Here is an 18,964-nt window from a genome sequence, read left to right on the forward strand (position 1 = left end):
GAGTCACACGTGTCTCTCTCTTCCCGTTTCAGATCATGTACGCCCCAAGGTCCAGGGACAGGTTTACCACCCCATCTTTTATGCAGCGGGACCGTTTCAGTCGCTTCCAGCCCACTTACCCTTACATGCAGCATGAGATTGACCTTCCTCCCACCATCTCCCTGTCCGACGGCGAAGAGCCACCGCCCTACCAGGGCCCGTGCACCCTGCAGCTCCGGGACCCCGAGCAGCAGATGGAGCTCAACCGGGAATCCGTCAGGGCGCCGCCCAACCGAACCATTTTTGATAGCGACTTGATAGACATCTCGATGTACAATGGGGGTCCCTGCCCACCCAGCAGCAATTCGGGCATAAGTGCAACCAACTATAGCAGTAATGGAAGGATGGAAGGACCACCCCCGACGTACAGCGAGGTCATGGGGCATTACCCAGGCTCCTCTTTTTTCCATCACCAGCACAGCAACATGCCTCCTTCCTCGCAGAGGGGGAGCAGACTTCAGTTTCAGCAGAACAATTCAGAGAGCACAATAGTCCCCAGCAAAGGCCAGGACCGGAAACCAGGAAACCTGGTCTAAGTTACCCGCCCGGGGGCGTTTGGACTGAAGATGGGAGATCCAAGCAGGGCGGTGGAGGAAGACCCCCGTGCTCCGGTGCACAGTGTTGTTACGTTTCACGTGGTACAACCGAGTAAAACCAAACGTGCAAACCAGTTCTTTGTTTCTGATTCCTTTCAGGGGAATTGCATGCAAAGCAGATTGAGAGAAATACAAACTTCCATTCAGTTTGTCTACGAGCAGTGTTTCAGGGGAGGGGGGGGGATATATTATTTTTTTTTAATAAACTATTTCAATTATTTAATTCTAAAAGTTGACTTAGCACAGAAATTAGGCTTGTACGGCCTGTTTTATACTCACTGAATGGCAGAAGTAAGAAGGTGGTTTTGCTAGATAAATGGGGGAAGAATTGGCCAGTTTGCTTTTTTTTTTCTCCCAGGTTGTGAATTTTTTTTATTATGAAACAAAATTCCTGTTCTGTGTGCCAAGGTATAAAGTTGAGAACTTAGATGAATGCAAGGAATTAATTTGTGTTGTGATAAATGTGTTTTAAAAAGTTGCACTATCTTACTGTTTTAAAAAAAATATATATGAGGGAACTGTTTTATGTGAAGTTCTTCTATATGTTGTCGTTTCACCTGTGGAATAACGATAGAGCCCTAGAAGTAATCAGGAGGACTCTGCCCCCTACCCCCGGGTTTGCTAGAAGATGGGGGCAGGACTTAGCCTAACATCTCTTGACTTTTACAATTCAAAAAATACAGGGACACTTGTCTTTGCAATAATGTGCATTCAAATAACAGTGTATCAATGAAGCATCTTGGAGACTCTTGGATGGAAGAAGGCAAATACGAAATTCCCAGCATTTTCCATCACTTACGGTATAGCTATTTTGCAGTGTAGACTGTTTCTTTCATAAATGGCAAAACTAAAATTCCCAGATGTGTTGATTTGTATTGATTCTAAGTGCTGCCATTTTCCATTTCATAATGCAGTATCACCAGTACTTATCGTTCTAGAGATTTTGGTCCTCACTGTAGCCTGAAATGTATTTAGTCACATATCATGACATTATGCAATAAATCGTTTGAAAATGCAGGGTGGGATTTTTTTCCCCCCTGCACCGCCGTTGAAGTACGTGAAACTGTTGTGGTTTTCGCTCTCCATTTCATCCTTTCAGATTCTGAAGTTCAGTCCTGGAGGTCCATCCTGTTGAAGTGAAGGGGGCCCTTGTGGCTAAACCCCCCCGTGGTGTTTCTGCAGCAGTACCAAGAGCGCTCGCAGCAGTGGTGCCGGCTCCTGCCGCATCCCTGGCAGGGACGTGGGAGCGCCAGGAATTCTCCCTGCAAACCAATTTGCTCTGGGCCCTGTTGCGGAAACCCTCCTGGGTGCATGATGTCTGCGTGACAACAGCAGGACTGTGCTCATGGGTGAAGGTGGCTCATGTGTTAACCAAGTGTCTGTAAGCCCTGATTCTCGCTAAACTGGCCTGGAGAGCAGTTGGAAAGTGTTACCCACCTGTGTCGTGGCACGTGGGGTGTTTCCTCACTGGCTGTTCCCGTGTGGAAGCACGCGCGGCGCCGGAACTCAGTTGACAAAAGGCGATAGTGGCATCACAAGCACATGAAAAAGCACAAATTGCACTTAAAATGCATTTTGGAAATGGACTTAAAAGTCGGAATCTTTAGAGTCTTAGCTTGAATAGTTTCTAATATATAGGTGTATGAGTGTGTCATAGACCTTTTCACTTTAAGATCTTTCACTTTTTTCTATTTTCTTCAGCCTTGTGCTTGGTTGCGGGCAGCAGCCACTGAGTGCCCCAAGGGCACCGATGCCCTGGTCCCATGGCTGGAGGCTGGATTTCTGCAAGACTTCTGTACACGGGGGGCTCTGATATCTGAAGTGCATCTTTGATCTATGCAGAGTTTTAATGCCAAAACAGTGTGTGTTTATGTGTGTCTGTTTGGCCTCAGTGTAGATTTGTTTTCTTCATAAGGTAATTTGATTTTATTCTAGTTTAGAAAACATTTGTATAACTGTTAGTCTGAATACACAACCCCATTTGTCTCTGTAATTGTTATTTTGGTCTGAGTCATGCTGGTAATGCAGAGTAAAGCTGCCTTTTATCGTATGTATTAATTGAAGGGAGAGATAGTGATTGTATGGTGGGATTCACATATTTTTTTTCCTCTCAGACCCATGGGACAGGTGTTTAGAAGATGACTAGGAGTCTTTCAGTCAGCTGGGGCTCTCATCACTGTCTGGTTCCTGGGAATAAAAGCTGTGAAATTAGATTTTTGCAAACAACCTATGAACATAATTTTTAGTTTAAAACAACAAACAAACAAAACCCTACCAGAGGAGAAAGCCAGCAAATGTTGGTTTTGGTCTTCAGTGACTTTTGTCACTTGAGGGAGTGAGCCTTTAAGGCAGAGAATGTGTGTGCCTACAAAGATACTGTGCTGTTGCCTAAATGAGGATTGTTTAGCCAAGAAGCCTTCAGGTGAGAACAGCTGGAACTCAGTTGTCGTGGCAGAGAAACACCTGGCCTGGGCCCTGGGCTTGGGCTGGTTGAAGACCAACTTTCCCCGTGTGCGGATCTCAGCAAAGTGAGCCTTGAAGTTGCCTTCAAAGTCACCTCTTGGGAACATACTTTCTTTAAAAACAGCCCTTTGCCATCTTTTGCCCTCCCTTCATGCCAGTGGATTTACGCACTTCACATTAACATTGTCCAGTAGGCTGTCTCTTAATTTTTCTTGGCTGAGAATTTTTTTCTGCATGGAAAATGTAGCCTCTTCCAGTTCTTTCGAAAAGATTTGTTTAAAAATGACTTGGTATTTGCTCACCTAATAGTTGCATCTCTTCTTGCATCTTTGTCTTCTCATCCTAGAATCAGAGAATATGCTTAGTTGGAAGGGACCCATCAGGATCATTGAATCCAACTCCTGGCCCTGCATAAACCATCCCCAAGAGTCACGCCATGTACCTAAGAGCACTGTCCAAATGCTTTTTGAACTCTGTCATCTCCTTGGGGAAGCCTGTTCCAGTGCCCAGCCGCCCTCTGGGGGAAGAATCTTTTCCTAACACCCAACCTAAACCACCCTGGCATGGCTTCCAGCCATTTCCTTGGATCCTGTCACTGGTCAGCAGAGTGAGGGAGACCAGTCCCTGCCCCTCCTCTTTGCCCTGTGAGGAAGTTGTGACTGCACTGAGACCTCCCCTCAGTCTCCTCCAGGCTGGACAAACAAAGTAACCTCAGGCACTCTCCATATGGCTTCCCCTCAGGACCTTTCATCATCCTCATGGCCCTCCTTTGGACACTCTCTAATGGCTTAATGTCATGCTCTGCTTTCCCAAATGTAATGTGCAGACAGTACCTCTCAGCTCTGGGAGCGTAGTGACTTGTTTATTTGATGTAGGTGAGCTTGCAATCCTCTGGTTTGGGGCCTCTTTTAGCAGTAAATAGGCTATTTTCTGATGGATATTAGTGCTCTGCAATGGGAAGGAAGTACATAGTGTAACATTGAAACACTTTGGAGTTTTGTTTTTTCTTTTGTTGACATGGTAGAGAATCTGCTCTTGAGAACAGAACAGTAAAAGAAATACCAGAATTAGATAGCATGATCAATCCTTACAGGCTTAGACAATGGTGAGCTCTGAGGATTGGTAATTCTGTGAAGCATTTATGAAAGACAAGCTTTGAAAATATCCAGATTTGGTAGACTGTATTCCAGAGCCACTCAGCAAAACTTTGTATAAATTATAAAAGGTTTCTGCAAACATTTTAGCATTAATTGCATAGATTCTGCCTACCTACTGATGTTCTGGTTTATTGTGTCTCACGCACAAAACCCTCATCATATGTGTGTGGGTGATTTCTATGTGATGGGTCATATTTGCCTGAATTCTGGTTGCATCTTCTGACTTTGCCCAGTAACTTGTGTTCCCAAAATTCAGTATAGTGATGCCCTTACTTTAGAAATTTTCAGGTTAAAAGATTATTTTTTTCTTTTAAATGCACCTTTACTTCATAAAGTTTTGTAACCTCTGTCCTCCTGCAAAGACTGATTTTTCCCTTACGTATCTTGGCATGGCTCTCTTCTTGATGCTAAATATGCCCCATCTTTGGTGGTTTTTGTGTGGTCTTTCAGGGCTAGAAAAGGCAGGGGGTTTAGCAAAAAAAAAAAAAGAATGGTTTCTCTGCCAGTTTACCGATGGAGCACTTGGCACTTAGCTCTGATTCTGTACCTATGTCTAGCACAGTTGTGGCTGCGCTCCTCTCAGTGCTGGACAAGCAGACTGAGTGTGATGCTGCTTAAGAGATGTGAATGAGGGATGGGAAGAGGGGTACCCAGCCAACAGTGCAGTGTTCAGATCCCTTTCCTGGCGTGTGTGGCACGTGCAGAATTCACAGGACTTTGCATAATAGGATGTTTTCATCAGGGAGGATCTAATTATGCTACTTTTGGTCTTGTCGCTGATGAACTCTGCACTTAGGCCAGTCTCGGGCTGATGGGACTTTATTACAGCATGATTTTCCCTTGAAAGTATGAAAACTCAAGCGTATGCCCCATGTACAAGTTCCTGACAGCTAGTGAGGAAGATGTTTGCATTCCTGCAGTCATGGAATCTGCAGAAACCATGGGTTAAGCTGAGCTTCATTTGGCTTTTTATTACTGCTTGCCTACTTCCACCAGTTTGTCCCAGCTGGAAGCCACTTCTGTTATGCCAAATCTCTGAATGTTCTTGTTGCAGATAGACGTCTTTTTAAAAGTGTCATTGAGAGTTCTTTTTTTCTTCTGTGAATAGGGTGCAGGGAAGGGCAAGGAGCAAAATTGCATTGTTTATTGAGGAATGCACTTCTTTGCAATAGAGAAGAAATCCTTGTCCTGCTGAAGAGCCCCGTGTGGAGGCTGTCTGGAACAGTGCTGTCTGAGGCAGTCGTTTCTAACCCTGCCAGGTAGTGAGATATTGGACCTTAGAACTGACGCTCTAATCTATAAGGAATGTTTGAATGCTTTGGAGAAGATTGATTGCTGCCCTTTCTCTGACTTTATCCCTGAAGGCTCATGATAGGTAGGTAACCTGATTTCATAGGCGAAAAGAAACAAAATAGCAAGTTGGTGAAAAATAGATATACATCAGTATTTTTCTTTACCTTTTTTTTTCCCCTCCCCCAAGGATAAACAACAGGCTTGCTGGCCTGTTTTTTGAAAGTGTTCAGGATTATTCACAAGTTCTCTCTGGTCATTACTGTTAAGTCATGTCCACGCACATCCAGACCTGCGTGCAAACTTGTCCCCTTGGTTCTCTCTGTACTAGTTGCTATTCCATGATCACCTTCCAGAAGTGCTAAATGGCTCTGTGTTGCGCTCTCAGGAACAATGGCAGGTCATTTGTCAAACAGCAGGAAGCACGAGGAGTATTTGCTTTTCGGTCCTGTAAATGTTGTGACCTATGTTTTTATCAGCAGGGGGCTTTCTTGCTGCATCAGTTCTTGCCTGTCACCTGGTGTGCTGGTGCATCTTCCATCCAACAGCTCGCTGTCCTTTTGGGTGAGCTTTGAAAAATCTTCATGCTTTGGGATAACCCCAATGCAGGCCTCATGTATTGATGTACAGGAGGGAAATATACTTAGCGTACCCTAAATCTCATGTTTTTTCAGACCTAGCTGATGATGAGAACCAAGTGATCCTTCTGTGTGGTGGGTTCAGATGAAGTCTGGCTTTTCAGATAAAGGCTGTTGCACATAATTTAATTACACATATCTCGTCTTTCCCTTCCCTGTGTTGCCTGCTTGCCAACCAGTACAATTACAACTTTTCTCCTACACTAGCCCCAAATGTGCCAATAATTTCAATCCCTGGAAAGAGGCAGTCTTTCTGAGTTGTCTGAGGCCTGTTGAGGCCTTTTAGAACATGGCCTCCCTTGTGAGATGTAGAACAAGTCCCTTGTGAGGATGTGTTGAACTTAGAGAGGTTTCCTGTCCTAAAACTGTTCCGTATGTTTCATTACGAGATTCAAGTTGAAGGTTTTGAGAATATGCTGACTGAAAATGTTGGTAGGATTTTTTTTATAGCTAATAAATTGTTTGCCAGCCTGTCTTCAGTAATCAGGGATGTAAATTACCTTCTGAGCCACCTCTGATCGCATTGTTGGGCTGGCAAAAGCCCCATTGGGCACTCTTGCACCAGCAAACAAAAAAGAGTAGTTTTCTTGGTACAGCTCTGGGGGATAAACAGAAGCTGCACCACTAAGTTCATCCTGCAAAACCAATGTGAGACCTGCATTGTCTCTTCCCAGCAAACTGAAGCGTATGTGTTTCGATGAAGTGCTTTGCCGCACTATTTAGTACTGCAGATGTGCAGCCAGTGGAGAGGCCGACTGATGTTGCCTTGAAATTGTCACTGGCATTAAATGTTTTTCAGGGATGCTAATGCTGTTTTTGTAACCACCCAGTACAATTCTCCTGCTTTTGAAAGGGAAGATCAAGGACTTTTTCGTGTCACAAACTCTCCTGTTTTTAGACTGAACACAAGCAACCCGGGTATTGCTAGGGTTACTTTCTTGCTATAAAAGAGCTTACCTTTTAATGTTGATTAATGATAAAAAAGCAAAACTGAAATGTAGGTATACTTCCCCTTCCCTCTGACAGATGTGCGATTTACTGCCAGAGATGATGCTGTTTTCTTTGCTATATTGCTGCTGCTGCTGCTGCTGCTTTAAATGGTTTGGTGTGTGAGCTTTCTGAAACAACATGGTGTATGTAGGATCTCGTGGGTGACAAAGCTGTCTCTTTTCTTCTTCCTTTCTCTCCTTGGTTTGTGCTTGTCTGTCTGCTGTGGTAGGTTTATTAACAAATTAAATACGTCCTTCTTAGGTATAATTTTGAGGAGGTTTGCATGTCCATAGTTTGTAAGCAACTAAGGTGCCTCATGTTCAGGTCTGAGCAGATAGGAATCCCCTTGCACTCAAGAGGGCCCTATCCAAAGCCCGCTGAAGTTGGTAGGAAGATTCTTGCCAACTTCAGAGGGCTTTGCATCAGGCTTTACGCCCCCACCTTTGTTGTGCCTCACTTAAAATGGTGCTTTTTTAGTTGTCTGTCTTTTTTTCTGGTTTGGGTTTTGTTTTTGTTTTTTTTTTTTTTTCCCTTTGTATGGTGCTGTGTATAACTTGAATATATTATGCACATATCCTACCCAATGGGTAGAACAAACATACAAAAACAAATAGATGTTGTTAATACTGTAAGATAGTGTACAGATGATACCAATTTTAACACAAAAAAATGGCATAGACTTTGTGAATGCCAATCTGTGCTTGGTCCTTTTTTTGTAAGAAAGTTTGGAAATGAACGCATACAAATGACAAAAAGTCTATGTATTTTATTTTCCTATTAAATATCAATATAATAGCGTAAGGGAAAAAGGTTAAACAAATCCTTTTTGACAAGCCTGTGTATAGCAATTAGTCGTTTGATGCATTTTTGCTGTGAAGATTACTTTTTTTTTTTTAAATGTGTCACTTTAAAAAAAAAAAGGAAAAAACCACAAAACAAACAAAACCTCCACAGCTTTAACCTTGCAGCTAGATGCTTCTCGTATTGGTTGTTGCCTTGTATTGCTAAGTTGGACCATTATTAGTTACGACTTCTCCAGCAGATACATTATTTATTACTATCCTTGATTACCGGTTTGTTTGGTTTTGTTTTGTTTTTTTTAACTTAGAAATGGGCTAAAGCTTTTCAAGCCTTTTTAATCACATCCTAGATTTGAAATGAAGCTCAGACTAAGTGGGAGCTGCCCCAAACCATCCCTGCGAAGTCAAAGCTAGGCCAATGAGAGTTCTGTGACAACAGCCAACCCTTGCTCTGTGCCCACGACTGGTGCACCACGCTGCCACTACAGACTGTCCTTGGGTCTGGGGTGGGCATGGACTCACTGGTGACCTGTGCTCTTGCTGGGTGGACAAGAGTGGCCGCAGCTGGTAGCGAGCTGAATGCAGGGTTTGAGCGGGAGCTTTGAGCTGGCAGCTCTGCTGCTGTGCTGGCTTCTGACAGCAATGGCTTAACCCAGGTTCATATTTAAGATTACAATGAAATGCTTAGACCTGTTCAAACCCAACCTGGGAAGCGATGTGGGAAGTGACACTTCAGCTTCCTGCTGGGCTCCCTTGGCAGTTTGGTTCTCCCCCGGCGTCTCCCCGTGGTGCTCCATTCCTGTGCCCCTGCACGCTCTTCGGTGAAGCAAATACCTCAGGAAAACTCAACATGAAGTTCTAGTGTAGGGACTTGCAGATGCTCTACTTATTTTTCTAAACTGTTTGTTCTAACTATCCCAGGACAGTAGGTGACGTAGAAGTTTATCGGTCCGAGACAGACTCGTCCTCTCCCAGATGGATACCAACTAATCTTTCATAGATGCTCCTGTCTGTATGTAGCTTTTTTATACTTGCCAAGCTTTAGCCACAGATGTAAGGTAGCGAGGTGTTGGGAGATGTTTGAGATGGCGTTTTGGTTTGGTTTTTCAGATGATTAGCGAAGTGCTGTGCTAAAACTCAGGGGGCCTTACCCGGGGCCAGTGAAGTCAGTGGTGGGGCTTCCTCTGGTTTGAGTGGGCTTTCAACCCGGTCCGTCACACTGGAGGATGGTGCCCTGGGGCACAGTCCTTCACTGCTTCTCTGTCAGCCTGAAGCATCTACACCTTTGTCTGTAAATATCTTTTTAAAAGCCCTCACAGGAGTCCTGTATCTGAATGTTGGTCTTGGTCGTTTTGGTTGGGTTTTTTTTGTTTTGTTTTGTTTTGTTTTGTATTGTTTTTGGTTTTTTGTTTTAATGAAGTGTGTTAAGTTTTTTATGGCCAGTTCTGCATCATCATGCCCTTACCGGTAGCTTGTATCATCACATCCTTGTATCACCATATGTTGAGCTGTTCTGTCAGTAAGCATGTACCATAGGTAAATACGCATATTTCGTGATTGTCACTTGTTAATTCATTTATTGTTTGTCAGGGCGTGGAGTAATTGTTTTGGAAGTGTGCCTTGCCTGGCCACCTTCACGTTTCTGTTTGCACTGCAGTACCACTTCTGTGCATGAAGGAAGAAAAGCAAACAAAAAAACCCGGGCCTTCACTTGGAAGACTGTACAGAGCAAACCTCCTGCTGGAGGAATCTAGAGTAGGATTTATCATAACAAAACATGCGTATTGAGTGGACCAAACATGAGCATGTCTCCTTTTAGAGGCACTAATTTGCTTTGAAGCTGCAGTGGAAAGAGCAGACTGTCTATTAAGTGTATTCACAGCTGTGTTCACGCTTTTCCATTTACCACAAAGCACAGCAGGCAGCCAAGATTTTAAAAGGACTATGAGCAGAAGTTATAAGAGCCTCAGGCACCATGGACCTGGACAGCAAAAATAATAATAATAATAATTTTTTAAAAAATCACTTTAGTATTCTTTAACAAAGCTTTTCTACTCATAATATAAAGACTACATAAGCGTCGATAGGGGTTTTATCTTTGTATAACTCTCAACCGCCCAGTGCTGCTGTGCTCAGAGCATTTCATGATGGTATGTACATCAGTCAGGCTGTTACACTCAAAATTAACCATCAAATGCCTGTTTAATTCAGAGTGTTACCCTTTCTTTGTTGTTTCTCGCTAGTTAATTTACAGTGTAAAATGCTTTATTACTGTATGGATTTTAATTTTTTTTTTTTTTTGGTATATCCAACATTGTGGCTTTCAAGATCACATTTTCAACACATCTCTTATTTTTGTCCATTTTCTTTCAAGCTATTCTGAAATATGTACAGCACTATCAACAATATTTAATCTTTCTTTTAAAATGTATTGTTGTAAAACAAAGCTATTAAAAACAGTATGTCTTTTTACAACTGTATTGGAATTTCTCAATAGCTGTTCACGTGATGCTATGACAAACCTGGCTTGCTTTATTTTTTTATTTTTTTAAAATTTATTTTCTGTTTAACACAATTAATTTGTTGCTTATTTTCCACCGTAACTCCCAGTTATATACAGAAAAAGATTTCAACTGTTGTGTATCTGACTCTTTTAATTGAGCAAATGGTGATGTCCTAGTTTTTAGACCTAAGGTCTGTTTATTGCAATACTTTTAAAGGAAGATGTTGCTCTAAGTGCTGTTGTTAGTTTTAAATACAGATTTTATGCTTGTTCTTAATATGCTGTGGTTAAACCATGGCGCAAAATTATTAAAAATTATTAAATGCAATTGTCTCCTGTTGGATTTATTTTCCCTTTGAGGCGAAAAAACCAGAAAAGCGTGGGACACTGGAGTGACCTTGGTGAAATAAGTACTTGTCTTTTTCCCCTGCCTTTTAGCTGCTGGCGCCCAGATCGTTGAGGAACCCGAGAGGACTCGATCCTGAAGCGTGATGTGAGGTCCCTGGGAGGTGGATGTCTGATGAGGGTTTAAGATCAGCGTTCTGACCCTCACGCTCTGGTGATTAATGGTGGGACAGTTCCAGGCGTTTCTGCCCTGCCTCTGCCATAGCATGGGCTGTAGCAGGAGGCAGCCTGTCACACGCTGGAGTTAAGTCTAGGTACTTAATCTAAGCCAGCTCGTGAATTCCTTTAAGATAACAACCCCACCTCAATCTCATTGAAAGCCCTGCTGTTGGTGATGGCCTCTGGCACAGCACTGCTGACTGACCAGTGGGGGGGATAAGCAAAGCCCCCAAAGTGTTGAGTTGCAAAAATTCTTTAAAAAATGAAGATGCAAAATACGGCTTGTGGGAGGGAGATTCACAACCTGATTTAAGAAAGCTGGGGCATGCTTTGGCCAGTGCTTAACAAGAGCAGTTGTGGGTCAGTAATGGGATGAAGAGAGGGATGATACTGTTAGTAAGAAACCAGATGCAAGGGTCCCGTGAAACACTCAAAGACTTCTCTTTGGTGACACAGATCTTTTCAAGGTAGATCAAATTGTCCCTGCCTGGCACCTGCCACTTTGCCGTACTAAAGCTTAACAAAACTGGGAAAGAGCAGGTAATTTCTGTTCATAAGCGTGTAAAGTGATGCTTTATTTAGCATAACATAGTTACCTTGGTTTATATTTTATTCCTGTGCTTGCTGGAGTTTGATCTCTGTGTTGCTGAGATATGATGCTGAATTTGATACTTCAAACCTGGGGCTTTCTTGCAAGTCTTTTCCAGGAAGAGGTCTGCTGTGGGAGCCCAACCCACTTCTGACACCCTGCTTTGGAGCTGCCTTCCACCCAGAGAGGAACCAGGGGGGTTCCCCCTGCTGCTGTTCTTTGCAAATGCCTTAGTTCTTTAAATGTTACAGTACTTTTTGGGGGGGCTCAAAAGTAACTTTTTTTTTTTTTTCCCCCTATAACCACCCTGCGTTTGCTCTCCTCTGTCTACAACATTTTAATTCTTCTTTAGTATTTAGAAAATTGCTAGTTCCTTAGTTCTTAGAAGTACTCTAAATCTCCAAGCTTCTGCTCCTCCTCTACTGTCTGAACCCTGAACTCCCTGGAAACTGCATTTTTCAGCCTGCTTTGATCTTTTACTTAATCTGGTTTTAATTGTATTTATATTTGGTTTATAATATGCCATTCTGTTTGATTGTGTTTTAATATCACTGCCAATGGTTGCAACTCAGCTGTAAATGGGATGTCTCATCTCAGTAGGGTTACTTTTTTTCTGCTGAAAGATTAATATAGTGGCTGCTGCAGTCCTGTGAAAACCTCTTGGTCTGGCTTCCAGGCTCCCAGCAGTATTGTGTCTCATTACAAACACCCTGTTTTTAACATCCCAAACCCTTTTCTTCCAAAGACCCGTCTGTAATGAGACTTCGTTACTTAGACAAAAATTAATTAGGCTTCTCTCATTATCACTGTTTTGATCGGTTCTGCTTTAAGTGAGTTCTAATTAAAATGCACATTTTAAATCCCTTAGTGCTGAATCCTCTTCCAATAGCTTGCTTCTACTGTGGCGATGCCCTGCAATTTTTGTGCAGTTTGCATTGTGCTGCTTTTGCAGAACACTAGCATTGACTAAGACAACTGAAAACTTGCATGATGAGTTTTTTCGCTTGTTTTCTACATATTTTTTTTTTCCAGACTGGCTGCCAAATGATTGCTCCTGAGAGCCTGAGAATGGGGATTAGAGCTGAAACACTGGATCCTTTACAGGTGGTGAAATTGATGAGCTGAATTACTCAGTGTCCTGTATAGTCAGTAACCCTACTTGTCCCCAGAAGGTTCCAAAACATAAGGGGGAAGCTATATGCTGCAGTTGTTATTATTTAACTGCAAATTTCTGCTTGCCTTAGTGTCACTGAGACACACAAAACAGCCACACACAGACAAGCGGTTTTGCAGAGCAGAGGTTTCTCCGTCCAGCTCAAAAAGCTGAATCTAGGCGGAGAGAGAGAGCCGCCTTGTTTATTTCTTACTTTATATACATTTGTGGGTCTAGCAGAAGATTGGCTTCTGGGGTTTTTCACCCCTCAGCCAAGTGGCTAAACCAACTGTCAGTTACAATTGTATTCAGGTTAGAAATATGCAAACAAAGGACAGAGAATGAAAAACAAAGGATTTGTTTATGTTACATCTGTGGGAAAAAGGTAGAACTGCTTTTAATATTGTACAATAACTAAAAAGATCTGACTTCATTTATGAAAATCAAAAGGCTATAAAAAACTCAGAAAAACCAGGGTAACACCTTAGGAGTTCCAAGTTGCCTTAAATACATTATCTATTTTGGCAGGACTGCATGATCCATCCCAGGGATACCTGCCACATGGTGAGCCAGTGGCAGAGCCCCTCTGCTATGGCTAGAGGGGGACATTTGAAAGCTGGCTCTCCTTAATAAAGGGGTTAATCTGTAAATCAAATCAAATATTTTGTATCCTTTAATGGTTTCCACTATGAAGTATATTGCAGAACAGCAGCAGAAGGGCGCTGAAAGTATTTTAAAGATGAGGAAACACACATGCCAGGTCTCAGCGCAGCCTGTGGCAATGCTGGGAATAACCTTTCCCTGGCCACCATTCCCAGTCCCTCCGCTTGCAAGGAATTGTTTCCCTCTGCTCACTTCCAGCACGTCCCACTGACTTGTACGGAGCTATTTTCTGTTTGGCAGGGCTTTGAGCAAACAGCCAGGACATAGCCACCCCTTGTTCAGAGAAAGAGGGCAACTTTTTCACGGAGGCCAAAATGCCACCCTTGAGCCCCCCCATCAGTGCCAACACCAGATCATTCCAGCTTAATTTAACATTTGCAGACATTATAGTGATTGACAGTTGAGTTGAGTGGAAAATTCCAGTTTAATCCTGCTCTGTGTGCCACAGACATGGGCTCAGACAGCTTGACCTACATTTAACCCTGGGCAGCAAGAAATTCTTAGGAGAAAAGAAAAAAAGTCGTTTTCATCTCAAAGCAGTGAGAACATTCCCACTTATTACATGTTCCTGTGTATATGCATACACGTGTAATCGTGTTACAGTGCTGTGAATATTTCATGAGCTGAGCCAAGTTTGCCCTAGTTGGCTTTACTTGGTGAAGAAGACATAGAAGTCAAATATGCAAGCACAAGTGTGCTTGCATAGCCGTTCAGCAGGGTTTATGGCAACAGCAAAATGGATAGGAGCTAGTTCTTTCTTGACAATGGGGTTAGGATTATAAGTGCTGTAAAATTTGCTTATGCTGCAAACTTTATATCTCTTGGGGGAAAAGTTGATGAGCTGGTAACTTCAACTAATGTACTGTCAGGAAAAGCCTAACAGGTAAAGCTTGACTGAGGGACTGCAGAGTCAGTTCTTTGACCCCCCTCCTTCTGCAGATGAAAGGTGCTGATAGTGACTGACTCTATTTGTTTTGGGAAGTTACTGGTGCAGTGCTGGGTGTCGCAGCTTTTCAGCGAGAGGTGCATTGGCAAACATGAAAAGCCCTGTGGCTGGGTGATAACTGCATTAACTACTCAGCATGCAAGCCCTCTCACCTTCCACAGTCACACTGTACATTATACCTATAGATAACATGCTTGCTATCTCCAGCCATATGCTAGGGCAAACAGGCACTTTACTATAAAATTATGCTCTGTCAGGGAAATGGCATCAGCTGCACTAAAATCACCATTTGACAGTGACACAGAAGTGAAATGCCTGTCTGCAGCCAAACTGTACTTGAGAGTAAACGGTGCAGCTGTAGCTTGAGTGCTGCTTGTGCACTGGCACTTTTTTTTTTGGAGATTGTCTGTATGTGGGTACATGCTGTGCAGAGGTGTGAGGGCTAGTGCTCAGCAACCCAGCAATAGAAAATACACTGTTAGTGCATTAGGCAGAACTTTGAATACTCCTTGTATAAAATGACGCTGTGTTCTCTTTATTTTCATTTTTTTTCTAATCTAATCCAGGATAAAAACTAAGTTCAGGTATTTGGCTAACCATATCATTAGTTATCAGTTAGCCAAGGCTGAGAAATTCCCTTTCTCCACTACGATGCATCCAAAGGTCTCCTTCCACATTAAGACACAGCTGCCACATCTGGGAGGTAGCTGGAGGCCACAGCTGTGTGCAGGCACCTGTTTTTGGGGGTAAGGTGCTCCAAGGTGGCTGTCAGGCAGTGCCTGGATAAAGAGTTGGTGCAAATGCGCTGGTGGAAGTGCTTGACAGTGCCAGCTGGAGGGTACTTGGCACTACTGATTGCAGAGTCTTTCAGCTGAGGGGCACGTACAGCATTGCTGCTCATCTCTGCCTTCTCTCGTGTTCTCTCAAATCCACGTCCTTACAAGGTCTGGCAACTCTTTTTGCACCTATGAACAAATCCGTGTGAAATGACAATAAAAAAAAAAGATGTATGGTAAACTTGCAGCTTGTGTGTTTTGAACCTAATGCTGGAGCTGGATTTTGTCCCCACCTGCTCTGTGACCCCAGATGGGTGGTCATCAGTAAGCACAAGGGCCAGGTCAAGGCAGTGTTCACAAGCAGCCTGTGCTGTCTCTCCATGCCTGCTTCAGGTCACTGAGACAGCCCATTGAAATTACCAGTGCTGGACCTGTACCAGCCTCCCAGCAGTACAGTTTTGATTCATATTAAATGTAGGATTCCAATTGCATTTCTGATGGATTCAGTATAGCATTTCAAGTGGAAATTATATCAGTTTTATGACTTTATTCTGATTGCAAGAGTACATAAGGTTCTTGATTCGTGAGTTTGAGTTTGAGCATGAGTTTGAGAGGAGGACACAGGCTATTCAGTATTGGCAATGGAGTTGACTTGAGAACCGTAGCATGTGTGGGTATTATTCCTAAACAAGCCCGAATATCCTCCTCTGTGTTCCCTCCTCTGTGATTGTCCAATCAATTCATCAAACACAAGCCCAAACTTAACACCACATGTTACCCTGCAGGCTTTTGAAATCAAGATGTATTCTTTCTACTTAAGAAGATCATAAAAATAGGCAGCTAATTGCTAGGGGATAATTACATTTCTCTAATTATTATTGTTGCTGATGCTAAGTGATGAACAAGGATGAGTGTGATGCGATGCCCTAAGCTGACACCCTGAAGGGGACACAGTCAGAGGAATTTGTTTCAACTTTGGCTCCAGCACCATCTGGAGTCACTATTTTTGCTCTGGTCTGTTACCGAGTCACAGCTTTGGCTCCAACCCTGCTCGAAAGGCTCAGCTGTACCTTCAGCTTTGGCACTAATTTCAACTGTGACTGGCTCTGGTCCTTGTTCAGGCCATTGTTTTGACTAGCCCCATTTTCACTATTGCTTCATCTCCAGGCATTGCTTAGGCCAAGATTTCAGCTCCTCTTTGGGCTAAGACTTCAGCTGTTCCCCTGTCAGGCTCTGACCTTGGTTCTGGGCCCATCTTGGGCCACAATTTTGACCCTGGGTCTTGCTCAGGATGTGAATTCAGCTTTGGCCCAGTACTGAGCTGCTGTTTCCACTCAGCTCCATCTTGGTCTGCAACACTTCCTCCTGCCTGTTTCAGGCCAATAATTGGGTGCCAGCCAGTTGGTCATAGGTTTGGCTCTGGCTGTATGTCACTCTTCGAGCTGGGCTCCAGCCCTTGCTCCTTGGCCTTGTCTCTTCATCTGCAGCTTGGTATCAGGCTTCAGCTCTGGCCCCTGGCTAGGCTGTGATTTTGGTTCTGGTCCCGTCAGGCTGGGACTGACCTTTGTTCAGGCTGTGAGTAGAGATCAGGAGCCATCTTGGGCCTCTATCATGTCTCCAGCCTCATCTTTGGCAATGGTTGCTGCTCCAGGACCCATCCTGAGCCACAACTTTGATTCTGGTCCCATCTTGGGTCACGAGCTTGTTCCCACCCTGATACAGGGCTCTGACTCCAGCTCAGGCTCCCATGTCTACTCAGCTCCTGCTCTGCCCTTCTCAGTTTGTGACTTTGGGTCCTGCCCGATATCAGGCAGCAGCTTTGGCTCTGGTCCCTGCTTGGGCTGTGACTGGTACCAAATTGATTTATTAATCTCAGCTTTGTAGAGATATTGGAGTGAGACTTTAACTTCGCCTGTCTTTGGGAGCAATTGGAGCTCTGGCAAACCTCAGGCTGCTACTGCAGCTCTGACTCAATACGGGGTCGAGATTTTTGCTTCAGTCCCATCTTTGGCCATAACTTTGGCTCTGGCGATTGTTTAGATGCCTTCTTTGGGTCTGCCCAGGCTTTGGGTCTGACCCCTCCTCAGGAGGCTTCTGTGACTTGGCCACTGTTTGGGCCATAGCTTTGGCTCTGGCCCTGTCTTGGCTTGTGACTTTGTCTCCAGCTACATCTTTACAACCACATCTGAAACTTTGGCTTAAACTATTGGTCAGGCCACAAATTTGGCTTAATTTTCATCTTGGGCTCCTGCTTTGGCTCCAGCCTGATCTCTGAGTGCAGTTTTAGGTCTGGATTGGGACTTAATCTCTGGCCTGATATTGGTCAGATGCTTTGCCAGCAGCTTGATGGCGGATCACAGCTTTGGCTCTGGCCCTGATTGGGAGGCTATTACAGCTCTTACTTGGGCTGCTACTTTAGCTTCAGCCCTGTGTCAAGCTGTGACTTTGGCTCTGGCCATCTCGCCATCCACATCTTTGTCTCTGATACTCAGTCGCAACTTTGCCTTTAGTCCCTGCTTGGTTCATGACTTCTGCTTTTGCCGATTTCAGACTGCAACTTTTGCTTCTTGGGCAGTGATTTCAGCCATTCCCTGTTCAGTGACTGATGGCTACTTTTGAGCCATGTCTTCAGCCCCTGTCCACTATGAGACCATGAGTTTAACTTAGTTTTTGGATCAGGGCTTCAACTCTGGTCCCTGCTCCAGCCCCTGTGAGGATCATGGCTTCTGCTCCAGACCCATATTGAGCTGTGACTTTGGCTCTGGTCCCATTTCAAGGCACAAGTTTGGCTCCAGTCCTGTATCAGACTGTGATTTTAGCTCCAACCCCATGCTGAGCTGTAACATCAGTGATGGTGCCATTTTTGCTGCATCTTTGCCTCTTGCTCAATCTCAGACCATGTCTGTGGCTCTGGCCTCTTACCCCATCTCTAGATGTGACTTCGGCTCCATTGCAATTTCAGGCCATGATTTCAGTTCCAGACACATCTTGGGCCTCTGAGACAGGTCTGGCCTAATACCAGGTTGCTACTTCAGCTTCACTTTGGTCTGTGACTGTGGCTGGGGCTGGGTAGCAGGTTGTGGCTGTGGCTGTAGCCCCATGTTGGTCTGTGGCTTCATCTCAGTGGCATTTCTGGGCATGATTTCAGCTCTGGCCCAATACTTGGCTGTGACTTTGATGCCTGGAATGGTTACCTAGAACAGAGGCTTGATAGAGTAAGAGAAATAAAGTAGGTATTTATTACAAAGGCCTTCAAAGGATACACCTTGGGCAATACAAGAGCCTGGCTGAGGCTACACCCAAGATGGATGACAGGTCACAAGTTTTCACACTTTTCTAAGTTTTGGTCCATTTACACACTGGGGTTAAGTGTCCCAACTACAGCTTCAGGTGATGAAGTCCCATCCTCCTAGTTTGCCCCCCATGAATTTGCTGTTGTTTATATGCTTTGGGGCCTGAAGCTGTGATGTGACCTTGGTTCACAGGCTAGAAAAGGATTGTTTTGTCTAACTACACTATGAGGAGAACTTGCTAACACTTAATATGCAGCGTTATATACTAATGCACTACAGAATCTGAAAAATATGAGAGCTAAAAGTTTAGGCCTCAGCTTCAGTTCCTGCCCTATCTTGACCCACTATTTGCACCAACTCAAATTTGACTCTAGTCCATGCTCAGACTGAGTGCCACAGCAGTCTGGGCAGCAGCGTAGGCTCTGGCCCCCACCTCTGGCCATGGCTTTGGATCCAGCCCATCTTGGGTTATGAATTTTTTGGCTCTGGCACTACCTCAGGTGG

The 18,964-nt window shown here is 44.0% G+C and overlaps 1 protein-coding gene across 5 annotated transcripts in view; it reads left to right on the forward strand.

Annotated features, from left to right (window-relative positions):
* The window catches only part of LDLRAD4 (low density lipoprotein receptor class A domain containing 4), a 241,400-nt gene extending 230,596 nt beyond the window's left edge, over positions 1-10,804 (forward strand). For all 5 annotated transcript variants that reach the window (XM_040068670.2, XM_040068680.2, XM_040068710.2 and 2 more), the window contains one exon: positions 33-10,804. In XM_040068670.2, coding sequence (XP_039924604.1) covers positions 33-575 — 543 coding nt within the window. In that variant the 3' untranslated portion in view covers positions 576-10,804. The remainder of the gene's footprint in view (positions 1-32) is intronic.
* Positions 10,805-18,964: the final 8,160 nt, after the last annotated feature.

The sequence above is a fragment of the Hirundo rustica genome, chromosome 1 (assembly GCF_015227805.2).
Source record: "Hirundo rustica isolate bHirRus1 chromosome 1, bHirRus1.pri.v3, whole genome shotgun sequence".
Classification (NCBI taxonomy): domain Eukaryota; kingdom Metazoa; phylum Chordata; class Aves; order Passeriformes; family Hirundinidae; genus Hirundo; species Hirundo rustica.